At 38.0% G+C, this 13,963-nt stretch overlaps 1 protein-coding gene across 1 annotated transcript; it reads left to right on the forward strand.

The window, feature by feature from the left end:
* The first annotated feature begins 6,135 nt into the window (after positions 1 to 6,135).
* Positions 6,136 to 13,166, forward strand: ctsk (cathepsin K). Its single transcript, XM_010868690.4, has 8 exons — positions 6,136 to 6,254; positions 8,475 to 8,601; positions 9,372 to 9,494; positions 10,430 to 10,582; positions 11,123 to 11,341; positions 12,031 to 12,196; positions 12,333 to 12,441; positions 12,563 to 13,166. The coding sequence occupies exons 2-8, from the start codon at positions 8,476 to 8,478 to the stop codon at positions 12,660 to 12,662; spliced, it is 996 nt and encodes a 331-aa protein (XP_010866992.1). The 5' UTR covers positions 6,136 to 6,254; position 8,475; the 3' UTR covers positions 12,663 to 13,166.
* Positions 13,167 to 13,963: the final 797 nt, after the last annotated feature.

The following is a 13,963-nucleotide window of genomic DNA, read 5'->3' on the forward strand; positions in this document are numbered from 1 at the left end:
AACTATTTTCATCATTGTTAAAAATCTGGTTCTAGACTATATAGATTTTTCTGCAGATTTATATCTTTCTATCTTAAATAAAAACCATATACAGAATAACAGAAGGATTTTTCATAATAATACTTCAATAAAGATACAATCTCTCTGCCACCATTAACATGGTAAAGAACTTGAAATTAAGAATGAGATCCTACTTGAAGGTCTTTATTTTTGTCCTGACTGCCACAGACAGCTTTTCAATGGCCCACTAACAGTCTCTGCTTGGTTAGGGGCCAGCACTTGTTTTTGTAACCAGGAAGATTACATTTGGATTATTTTTTTGGGGTGGCTCTGATCCATCATTAAATGTTATTGTGTAATGAAAATAAAGGGAAAACAAAAACAAACCACGCTCCCTTTTCTAATCAAGATTTATCAAACATGTAACAAGCAATATATTGGTGATAATGACTTTTTGGTTAAACGTAATTGTGTGCTGCTTTGTTAAAATGCCTGAAATTGATTCTGGGATTGCAGGGAATTTGTAAAACTGGCATTCTGAAATTTTGTAAATAATTGCTTGACCACCATTTTAATTAAAATGTGTACATTTGAGAATGAAAACTTTAACACACACACAAGCAATACTAATTGTTTTGCGCGGAACTGCTAGAAATCTACACAGACCTGTTAATATTTAGATCCTCAGTGAGGCCTCAGCTGTTTAACCTGACTTCTAGGCTTTGCTGAGGGGGGCCGTAATAGACATTTCTGTGGTAGTTTCTGAAATACGGGCACAGCTATGAACTGAACATCACTTAGATATAGTCTACCTGCTAATTTCACCCTTTTTTGCATCATGAGTGTTTGACCTTCCTAAAAATGTGCGCTGGAGGCAGACTCATGAGGCATGCACTATTTTAAATGTACAGTAGTGGTGGAATACTTATCCTTAAAGAACTAATTTGAAGGTAATATAGCCAGTGGCAGATGAGATCTACCCATTAAAAAATACAAATGTGAATGTGCTGGTAGTCTGCTGTATATTATATTATATTAAAAAACTTTTCAGACTTTGGAGAGTTTTCTTGCACTCGCAAAGTTGTTTTATTATTGCTTGAACTAAGACACTAAGCAATATGTAAATAGGGGACTGTTTTAGCTAATTGTCAATGAGAAATCATGTTACTATGTTTGCAAACACAGATAAGTGCCTAACGAGAACGTGTGCATTGCCTGCACAACAATGTCAGATAACACGATTAGATGTTAGGAAATATGAATGGCTTTTTCATTGCCAGATCGGAATTCATCCCTTGACATTTTCATCATTGGCAAAGTGCAAAGCCAAAGAAGGAAGCCCTTAAGTGACATTACATCCCAAGCCTTACGGTTTAACTGTTGGCCCAAATCTAACAGCTGTCACGTGGATTTTGAACCAGTGCCACTGATGGTATTTCAGTACTAAAGTGTACCAACACAAAGCTCAGAGTGTAGTTGAATGAGACATGAAATCCTCTATCACTTTGGTTTAAAGTCTGTCTCATTCCAAAGCAATTGGATGTTCTGGCTGCAGTTCTTCTTTTAGGAAATGATATTATTGTCCATCATTTACAAAATCAATATCATTTTAATTTTGTTGGAGAACACACGTTGATCTAAACTTGACATAGCTGATTACCAAGCCCACTCGACCGAATCTTAAGGATCCGATTAAATGTACTCTGAATTTATATTAACTAATTCACCAGAGAGATATGCTCCATGTGTACACATGTTTTTCTGTGTATATTGGTGGCCATTGTTCGGCTGTGTAAGGATTACTACAGCTGAGCTTCACTTCATCATTATAAGGAACTTCGATAAACAAGCTTTTCTGTATGATATTAACTAAAGGAACCAATGTATTTCAGATATACCAGAAGCTGAATTAGCTTTAAGCTACTTCTGAAATGATTTCAGTGCCATTGCAGATGTCCTTCTCAAGAAATTCTTTACAAAATAAATCCATCCTGTGTTTCACTTATGATCTTTCTGATAATAAACCGAGAAATTTTTCAAGGTTCATGGCTAAAAAAACAAACAAATATCCTGATTGGCAGTTGTTTTAACATCTGAGGAATAAATGTCAGGCCATTATGATTGTAAAGCAAAGTGTGCTACATTTTAGAATTGTTTTAAATGCTTTAATAGTACTTCTTCCTTTCTGCGACTACATTAATATAGTCACTGGCCCCATTACTGATAAACATGCTATTAATTTATACAAATAGTCCCCACTGAGACTGACAAACTGGAGCCGGGTTTACTTGTATGGACAGCACTATTTATTGCTGGCTCAGTGACCCACATTTTATATCTGGCTCTAATCTCTGGAGTTTTTACAAAAGTATGAAAAGCTGCTCGTGTTCTACCACTCCGTAAGGTCGGAGTATCTTGACAATTACCCCCCAATTTCTAAGTGATATTTTGAGCAAATTCTAGAATCACCAGGAAATATACAGCTATGAACGTTTCTGATTGGAAATGTTATTTTGAATATACATCAGTGTTTAAATGAGGGTTCAGCACTGTGATTGTACGTAACAAATATTGCCGGAACATTAATGCATTAAATTGTGCTGCCTTCCTTCTAGACATATCAAAGGCATCGTTGATAATTTCTTTTTAATTAGCAAGTTGGTGCCATTTTGCCTAAGTGCTTAGGCTTGCTTGTGGTTTCAGGTTGTCATTTTAACATGTGTATTGTACTGTATACAAGCCATTACTGTAAATTAATAACTTGTTATTAATAACTTGCCTGTCTAAATAAAGGCAATAACAACTGGAGCGTTCTAATGCTGAATATTTGAAAACATGGTTGTTTATGATGACTTTGTTGATCTTATAGAACAATTTCGTAAGATTTGAAGTTGAATGACTAAATACTATGTATACACAGTAAAGTACCAGTCAAAAGTTTGGACACACCTACACATTCAAGGGTTTTTCTTTAGTTTGACTATTTTCCACAAATCTTTCCACATTATAGAATAATAGTGAAGACATCAAAACTATAAAATAACGCATTCTCTCAACCGCCTTCATGAGGGAATATACTGTTGATGTGTGTTCATACATTCATCAACTATTTCCTTCAGCTTAGTCTGATTGTGTGGGAAATTAGGAAAACAAGTCATATATACACAGTCCTGGTAGGAAAGTGCTGCTAGGGCCAGAGCATATCCAGATGAAGAACAATATATCCACCTCAACAGTCAGAATTTCATGGGCTTTTGTTTAAACAGAAGGGCTGCGGATCTGTTTTTCTCTGAAGCCATTTTGTTGTGCCAAATAAGTCAGAGATTTCTGCACATGCAAGACTTCATGTCTCTGTCTGGTCACTGACAAACTTCACATCCTACTATAAGCTGTTAATTTTTCCTTTTTCGACTTTTCATTTGTTTTTGGATATATTTATGACCTTTGTCAGATAGCCTTACTTTAGGTTAAACAAAGGTATAAACATAATTAAGGGCACACCCATGTATTTGTTGGTGTCCAGAAAAAGAACACTGCACATGTTAATATAGTCTGTATTGGGTTTTGGAATGAATGTCTTAATCTGTTGTCATTACAGTGCCAGAAATAAAGAATGATAGCAAAAGCATCACTATACAATCTGTGAGTGCATGAGCAGCATCAATGAGGAAATCTCAATTTTTAAATAAAACATTTGCTCACGACTGGCTGATCTATGCTGACATAGACGGCTGATGCCAAATGAGTCATCAGAACCAATCAGCAAAGGAAGAGTCCAATTCATTTGACTGCATTAAATGGTGCAAGTCCTCAATGTTACTGCCTATGCTGAAATGGTCTTTTGGCCACTAGAGGCCTCTATCATTCTGTATGGTACTTGATCAAACTGGAGATCCCATGACTCAATCACGAGTTTGGTCATATGATTGAAGCAAAGGATCCTGGGAGATGATCTGCTTCCAGTTTTGTGGTGAACTCAAAAGGTATGCACGGTAAAAGGAAACAGATGTGTCCTACTCCACAAACACTGCTGCACTTAACAGTGCAAAAAATGTGTAAAAGTACATGGAATTTGAACACAAAGCTATTTCAAGTGTTACAGTTTCTCATGTACAACAGCAATAGTTCTCTATTCTCAGACTTCATGTTTAGAATCTCTGCAGTGTCTCTGACACCCCTGAAATGATCACCAGCGGGTCCAGGTCCATTGGAACCATTAGCATGTCCAAAAGTCAGGATAAGTAGAAGAAATTGAATAACTGAGGAGCAAAATGTAAATCCCAAATACTGACACTGGTCAAACAGAAGAGCAGTGTCAGGGAAAATCCTGTGTGACTTGGTATGGTGTAGAATTGTATGTTCATTTTAGGATATATTCTGTTATCTCATACGCCAAGGTTGTGTTTGGACCCTAGCAAGAGTAGCCATTGTGTTTGCTGCTATAATTGGGGATCCCAATAAAATACCAAACAAAATGTTGTAGGAAGAGCTGGCCAATCACTGGTTTACTCACCTGTGTGTCTTCGTAAAAATATCAAGTAACCCCCCCAACACACGTGCATGTACACACACACACATCATCATCATGTTCTTACATTGGCTGATCGATAGAGACAGCCCTAGTCTAATTATCTAGATTGACGGACTATATTAATCAGCCTGATGTAGTTTTATTGAGTCTTGAAGGAGCTTAGCTGAGTCTTATTCCCCCGGTCAGTGAGTTCTGAAGGTGCCAAGGACTGATACTCTGTTGCCCCAGTTTACACCAGAGATCAAGCTGGCTGCTTTTTTACATGACAAGGTGTGAGTAATCAACATGCAGCTCAATGGGCTGTTCTCAGATCACAGGATTGGTTTTATTTTAGAGGACCATGTAGTCATGTCTGACTGTATTTACCTAAACATCATGAGACAGTCTTCTTACAGATGCAGTCCTGACACATTGGTTCAAAACCACCGGGGGTTGACTAACATAGGGAAGTAGGAGACGCTCAAAGAACAGAGCACAATAAGGGAGGAAATATCTAGACATTGTTGGCTTTCGCTACAGGCAATATGCGATATTCTATAGGGTATTCTGTATTGACATTTTTCTGGCCCTATTTAATCTAACAAACGTTGCAGTATTTACACGGAAGCTCTTTTTCCCATGGTCAAATTCATTTACACACTTGTCTTGAGTACTGAATAAATCCTCAGAAATGCAATTACTATCCCTGGCATGTACAGGTGTGTTCACTTTTCAAACTGAAATGTGCAGGTATGGGATGAATATTGTAAACCCTCCATGGGTTTGATTCCCACAGCGGTGAGTATGGAAATCGTGCAGCTGGGAAATGTACACAGTCACTTCTGTAAGGCACTCTGGATGACAATGTTTGCTGAATGACATACATTCAAATGTTTGAATCTTAAAGGTCTTAATCCTGATTTTAGACAATGGTTCTAAGTAAATGTCCATAATAATCCAAATGATATATCTTCAACCACCAAATATCACCCACCACCACTCTAACAATCAATCAATCAATGTATTTTATAAATCTCTTTTTATATCAGCAGTTGTCAGTGTTTTTACAGATAGCCTGCCAGAAACCCCAAAGAGCAAGCAACAGTTGTTTCTTTTTTGTTGTTGCACTAAACCATTCTGAATGTTCTAAGGACAATTACTGACAATCATTAAAAATACAAAATCTCAATAATAATAATAATATATATACAGCTCCAGAAAAAATTGAGACCACTGCATCCAAAAAAGTTGAAAAGGAACATTTTGAGCGAGGAAAAGAGGCTTTCAATTTGCAGTGGTCTCTTAATTTTAACCCTTCTGTTTCTCACTCAGAACCTTCCTTTCAACTTTTTTGGAAAGGAAAGAAAAAGGTGTAGTGATCTCTTATTTTTTTCCGGAGCTGTATATATATATATTTTATAAGGTCCTTATAAACCAAATCAGACAAAGCCAATTCAATATTAATGTTCAGAATGAGAAATACAAGCCCATCACAATGTACTTTCAAAATTTTCTTTGGAATTTCAAGTAAGAGACTCCTGAAATTTGACACCTGACATCATCTGCTTGACTCTTTGGGATTTGAGCAAATCCAGATGTAAACTCCCTCCTAAACTTAGAGCTCCCGTAGCACTTCCTCAAAGTACAGACTATATAACTGCTAACACAGCGACCTACTTCATCACAGGAAAACAACCGATCAAAGGACATCTTCTGACATCTACTCTCCAAGTTTGCAACTAAGGTAAATTTGTTCTCATCTTTTTGAAAAGGTTTAAAGTAGCTTATAGTTATTTCTTCACTATTTCTGAAATATGTTCAGAAGAGCTTTCAGTTTCACAAGGGGGTTTCCATGAAAACATTTGTAACATTTAATTCTTCAAGCCTTAGACATTAAACTGTGCAGAGCCCTGAGATATGAATGAATTTATACATGTTGTTAAATGTGTATATGCTTACATTCCATTTGCAACAAAGAAAGTACGTTAGTGAAAGTGTAGACTCTATTAAATATTAGTTCAATGACTATCCTCAAGTTACCTATGAAGACTTTGTAGCCGGTACAGCCTACACTGATTTATTGCCCCATACATAGGGCAGGGAGAATAATAGCCATTGAGCTATGAAGAATGTACATTGGTCATGATGTAGACTGTGGTAAACATGTATTCTGGAACCAATGCGAATATTAACCATTAAGTAAACACTGTGCAAAAAACACGAAGTTCCCAATATAAATGTTCTATTATATTGGGAATTTCATGTTACTTTAAATATTGTTTTACAGTAACATTAAATTCCCACTATAAATGTTCTGAGGAACATTTATATAGTAAACATTATATAGTTTCTATGTGGTTTGTCATGAATGTAATGAGGCAGAGACTTGTAAAAAGATGAACTGAAACCTAATGCACATCCTTTCTCTTATGATAGTTAGTTGCCGTTGTAACTGTCTGTACAGTTTACCATTAGGAGCTCAGATAACTTTTTATTTTGTATATTCTGTCATTAACAAATGTTCATGTACATTTATGCAGTTTTTGTCAATAATGTTTTTTTAATTATCGGCTAATAACAGACAGATTGGCTAGCTGTTAGTTCAGTGGGTTTTTATATACAAAGTATCATTCGTACCTTTATCTCATCCTGTTTGGACTATTGTTATCCTATTTGTGTTGGTGCATCTGCCAAGTGTTTAAGAAAGCTGCAATATGACATGTCTTCACCAGATACCTCTCCTACTCTGGGTAAAACCCACCAAGCCATCCACAATTGCACCCAAGGATCTGTGTGACCTCATTCTACCCTCTTACTCCACACGTACATTTCACTCCTCCTGGTCCATCTCCTTTCAGCAGCACCACAGAAGACTACTAAATAGTCTGGGTAATAGGGCTTTCAGTTTTGTGGCCCCTTGGCAGTGGAATATAATTCCAGTCACAGCCAGGAGAGCCTTGTTCAAGCCCCACCCACAGCTTATAACTGAGTTGTCAAGAGAAGCTTTCATGGACCTTTGTTCATAATGTTTTCCTGTTTACCCCATCTGACAGTATACAGCCTGGATTATTGTCTGGTTAAAACAATCCGTAGTTAGGATATTGTATTTATCATTATTATATACATTTCTTTAATATATATATATATATATACATATATATTATTATTAAGGGCTTTATTTAAATGTTACCACCTAACATCATGGTAATGTATATTAATGAACAGCAAGGCAAGTCGTAATGAAAGAGATTTTGTACAGTACCTTTAATTTTTATCTGCAAATTATCAGCATAATCTATTGAACAATTGATACATTTTTACTTAATTTGAATTGGGTAATTTATAAATGGCATTCCGCCATTGCAATAAATTAAAGGTTTTGATCAGCAACATAACAGTGACATTTGTTTTGCTCTGTATGCTCTGTATAGAGCATATCCTAAAATTTCTATTACAAATTTGTGGCTACAATTCAGTTAATGCTGCAATATAACTATATATTGCTACCAGATGGAAACAATTCTGGGATATTTGAAATGTTAATGGAATCCAAAACAGTTTCACAAAAGTTATCAACTATTAACAGCCTAACAAATTTCAGCCAATACATCAATGCATCTCTCAACAGGAAACATTGTTTGTTGTTTTTTCATTTAAATCATTTAACAGTCTTATCCAGAGTGATGTACTTTAGAGACTGAAAACACGTACACATATAGATTTTTTTATATATCAAAATACATTCATTGTTTTCCTGGCTCCTCGTGGGGATCGAACCCAACGCTCTAGCGTTCCAAGCCCCCATGCTTCATTTTTCATCCTATCCATATTAGCACCAAAACACTCCCACCCTGAAGCCTTGGTATGCACTAGCAACCTGCACAGGAGGAACTCCATTTGAAACTGCACTTAGCCATTAATGAATCGAGTTAATGAGAGAAGTTGCCCTTTTGTCTATTTCCAGAATGCTGCTCTGTGGTTGTGTGCTGCTGATCTTGGGCTCGGCCCTGTCCAATCCCCTGGATGATCTGTCATTGGATGCACACTGGGACTTATGGAAGACCACCCACATGAGAGAATACAATAGCTTGGTGAGTGTCCAATCTGACCAGTAAACAAAAGGTGACACATTGAATCTCTGGGTTGGTAAAGTAAACAATAGACAGACAACTATTGTTTACACATTTTGTTATTTTGAAACTTTTCACATTATCATGTGACAGTCTCAGTTGTTTAATGTATGCCATTTACTCCTCCAGAAATTAGAATTACAGAATGATTACCTTAAACTTAGATTATGAACTCTTGATTTTTATTATTTACTTTTTGACTATAGTCAAGAATGCTTTTTGATATCAAAGGCAGTCCATTATCAATTGTAATAGCATGCTGCTTAGTCAGGGAATGCTTATCTTTACTTCATTAGTACACAACCCACTCTGGGTAACTTCTGCATATCTTTCAAACAAGAAAAGCAGGAAATATCAGAAGTAAACCTTTGTTTGGAATTTCAACTTCCTTATAGTGAATAGTTATCAGTATTTCTCTTCTGTAATGATTAGACTACATTTAAGCTTATTGAAGTATCTGTAGTTATCTATTTCCTGCGGTCTCTAAGGTCAGAGGTCACTACTTGAAAACATATATGTGACCCACAGTTTGATGTCAGCTCTCAGCACATTCCTCAGGAATCTTTAAATCATAATTTTCTCACAAATGTTTTGAATAATCAAAGTCAGTATGCGTTATGTTTTTACATATTTTCCTAACTTGCAGAATTTAGCTTCAACATTTTGTGTCTCTATACACCAGTTCAGTGCCACCATAGTGACTGTGAACTCTGTCCCTGCTGTTGTGGTAGGGTGAGGAGGAAATCCGGAGGACCATTTGGGAGAAGAACATGCGTCTGATCAAAGCCCACAACGAGGAGGCTGCTCTGGGCCTTCACTCATACGAGCTTGGCATGAACCACCTGGGAGACATGGTGAGTTAATTAGTCCGTTTGCTGCTTCTGTGTTTTAACACGCATGGGGAAACACTTCTAGAAACAGTGAAGGCCTAAAAAGCGAAACTCCATGTGAAAACATGCTGGAATGTTATGTCTGAGGGAAACCATTTTGTGTTTGCTGTCCTCGATGATCCTTTCTAATCAGGGTTTACCTGCTATCCACAGGCTTATCGTTTTGGGGAATGTCCCTAAATACCCTAGGATTTACTTATGATTGTTTTCGGACTAAAAAGATCAAGCACAGGACAACGTAGTGGCTTTTAGCTGATGCAGAATATAGCCAGTGTTTTTAGTCATGGAGTGACACACTCACATCAGCTTTTCTCCTCACTGATTGGTCCACTGATTAAAAATGAGTCTGTTGACTTAATGACCTGTAAATGTATCTCTACTTGAGAAAAGCATCAGATCAGGTTTCATGTAGCCACACCTCCAAGCTTGAATGACCTTGAGGTCAGGCCATTCATTAGGAATGACTGTTAGCATGAGACTTGAACTCCCTGATGGCTATAAATAAAATCTGTAGGAAAAAACAACCAGTTATTACAGTAGCTACTTTTACAGCTCGGCTTTCAAACCCTCCTTAACGATTTGTTCATGTTTTAGGTATTGGACTTCCCTAAGATCAGTTCAAACTGAATATCAGTTGCACTTCTTTATTGAGATGCACAGTTAGAGACACATTTTAAAAGACAAGCTTTACCCTCCACATTTCACTAATCATGTACTCGTTTTAGGGCACCATGGGTTAGATTTTTCTTTTTCATGATTTTTGTCATAATCAGCGGTTTAATTTTTATGAGGACTGTTGGACAGTAATGGTTGCAACATATATGGTCCTTTTTAAAGAGGGTTCAAGGTTGCTCAGTGCTGTGGACACATCATTCTCTCATCCTTATCATTCTCCTCAGACTTCAGAGGAGATAGTTGAGAAGCTGACTGGCCTCCAGGTGCCCATGAACAGGGACCAAAGCAACACCTGGATCCCGGACAACAAGGTGGAGAAGCTCCCCAGGTCAATCGACTACCGCAAGAAGGGTATGGTGACCTCAGTGAAGGACCAGGTGAGAGAATGGACGGAAACACCAAAGAGCTGCCACTAAACCTGTGTTTTCCCTAGGCATATTTCTTATTTCGTAGATATATTGTACAAACATGATTACAAAAAGTTATTACTCGTTATAATCAAATTGTATGGTAACAGGTGCTCAGATGGTGAAGTACACAGGATGAAATATAGTGTACTGTATATCTAGGCTTCCAGGTTGCATGCTAAAACCTAGATTTATATAATTTAATCTGATATACATTAAGTTCGGTCAGCTCTAACAGTTTGCACTATCAACAAAAAGCTGTCTTGTTTAGTAGTTGTGTGATGGATAGTTTTCAGTTAGAGAAGTATGATTACCCTCTGCTGGTGAATAAGATAACTGAAGAAGTTCTGAGGGCATTTTTTTTTTTTGCTCAAACCCAATTCAATTTGTTTTTCAATCTCAGTCAGTGTGCACACCCTTGTGGACACATGGTAGAACACAGCTCCAACCATAATGTACATGCTCTATCTCTTTGCTTGATTCCTTCCTAAACATTGATCTCGACCACAGGGCTCTTGTGGTTCCTGCTGGGCCTTCAGCTCTGCTGGGGCCTTGGAGGGCCAGCTGATGAAGACCACTGGCAAGCTAATAGACCTCAGCCCCCAGAACCTGGTGGACTGTGTCACTGAGAACAATGGCTGTGGTGGAGGTTACATGACCAATGCCTTCAAATACGTGGAGGATAATGGAGGCATTGACTCAGAGGAGGCTTACCCATACCTTGGCCAGGTAGGGGCGTGGTTTGGCTAATGCAAACCAAATCTAACAGGTTCATTGAACAATGGTTTTAGTAGTGGTGAAATAAAAGTATTACATTTCCATACTTAAGTAAAAGTAAAGATACTGCATTGAATGTATTTAATGTTTTTTCCACTGTTCTACAATGAGTGACAGCAGTAATGTTTTTTAAAGTAAATGCATGCTAAGATCAGTCACTTTTGCTTGATATCAGGCTTGTACTGGCACACATGAAAATCCCACTATGCCATGAGGATAACTCATGAAATGTGGGGTAAAGTAAGTTTTGCTAGCTAGCATTCCACACACACAGATATATGCATTCCACACACACAGCTGGCCTTTATCAGAAACTTACAAAACAAGTAAAAATCTCATGAGCACTTATTTTATTGTTTTCCTTTTTTTCAATGACATACACTCACCCACTCTTTAAATAAATACTGCATTTATTTACAAATGCAGTATTTGTGATTAGTGTCACCACCTAACTACAAATAATAGAAATACTATGTTTACTGTCAATTCTTTCTATAACAATACAGTAGTTGTCTACATTGTCCTGTGATGAGTGTAGAGAACTCATCACCAATATGAATGCAATTTAACAGTTTCTTGGAACACAGCACCAAAACCAATACTCTCCATGACAACCAGACACTGTCTTCCACTGTGTACAGGATGAGCAGTGTGCGTACAACTCGTCTGGTATGGCAGCCCAGTGTCGTGGGTTCAAAGAGATCCCTGAGGGAGACGAGCGGGCACTGACCAAGGCTGTAGCCAAAGTGGGGCCTGTGTCTGTGGGCATCGATGCCACCCTCTCCACCTTCCAGTTCTACCAGAGAGGTAATTGAAGAGGAAACATGGATAGAAGGATCAAGTACTTGTAACAGGATAGATACCTGCCAGACCTGCCAGTAGGCTTCTAAAGTGTAGGTCTCTTAAAGGTTTCTAAAGCTCCTCCCTTTACTCCGTAATTCAGGTGTGTACTACGACCCTAATTGCAACAAGGATGACATCAACCACGCTGTGCTTGCAGTGGGCTACGGACAAACCGCCAAGGGACAGAAATTCTGGATCGTCAAGAACAGGTGGGTTGCAATGCTAATCAAGAACAGGTGGCATCAGCTAATGTTTCATACTTTTGTTGTTCAATGTCTAAATTACTATTTGTCATCTTTGCCCCCCCCCACACACACACACATCTAACAGCTGGAGCGAGAGCTGGGGCAACAAAGGCTACATCATGATGGCGCGCAACCACAGGAATGCCTGTGGCATTGCTAACCTGGCCAGTTTCCCCATCATGTGAGCACCAAGCAGCAAAGGTCAACATTGAAATAAAGGAACCATGTCCGAACCACATATCAACGACTACACCAATACAGAACATGATACTCTGTTTCTGGAATATCACATTTGAATAGTTTGGAGATTTGGGTATCACAGAGTTCTTTTATAAGCACTTTGAAAAGCCACATACTCAAACTAACAAACTTCAATCGTAGTCTGATCTACAGTGGAACAACTTCAGTTGTGATGAGGAATGTGTGCAGTGCACAGCACTTTACATAAGTTGTATTCATTGTGTCAGGGAACATTGCTGTGCAATGGGAGTTTTGTCTCACTTATCAACTCGAAAAAGGGCTTAAATGTAACAAATACTGGTCTGTGCGTCAAGATTTCTCCTGGTGGGTTTCTGTGTTCAGTGATTGTTTTTATGTCATTCAGTCCTTCTATACCAAATATTGCTGATTCAATTGTTACCTATTATTTAGTATTAACTTTAATAAAAGTTGATACATTTGGAAATCAAGTGTGTGTGTGCCTCTAAATGTCCCAACTTAAAAAAAACTGTGTTTGTGAAAGAGAGGGAAAAAGGATTACATTACATTTATTGAGTGTTTCAGCTATGTTGAGTATATCAATCACTCATGTTGACTTGCAGCTGAACAACACTGCTCAAAAAATCTAAGGGAACATGTAATCATCACAATATAACACCAAGTCAGTTACACTTCAGGGACATCAATCTGTACAGTTAGGAACCATAAGCGATTGTGAATCAATGTCACCTGTTTTGGTGCAAATGAAAGTGACAGCAGGTGCACTGGAGAAGCACCAGCAAGACAACCCCCAAAAAGGGAATGGTTTTGCAGGTGGTAGCCACATACAATTGCTGTCTTCTTTAACTTCCTGAATGATTGTTCTCAAGTTTTGTGTTTTACTGGTGTCCTTGTCTCAACTGGTAGCATGCAGCCCATTCAGGTTGCCCAGGTAGTCCAGCTCCTCCAAGATGGCACATCCATATTTGCTCTCACAAGAAGGTTTGCTGTGTCTCTCAGTACAATCTCAAGAGCATCAATCAATCAATCAAATGTATTTTTAAAGGCCTTTTGACATCAGCAGATATCACAAAGTGCTTTTACAAAACACCTGGCCTTAAACCCCATGGAGCAAACAACAGTAGTGTTGAATTTCAGTGGCTAGGAAAAACTCCCTAAGAATGACAAAATTTGGGTCCCCTCTGAACCTAGAGTGGACCCAGGCTCAGAGGGGTGACCAGTCATCTTCTGGCTGTGCCAGGTGAACATATTAAGATTACAATTGTAA

This window comes from Esox lucius, chromosome 20 (assembly GCF_011004845.1).
Source record: "Esox lucius isolate fEsoLuc1 chromosome 20, fEsoLuc1.pri, whole genome shotgun sequence".
In the NCBI taxonomy this organism is placed as follows: domain Eukaryota; kingdom Metazoa; phylum Chordata; class Actinopteri; order Esociformes; family Esocidae; genus Esox; species Esox lucius.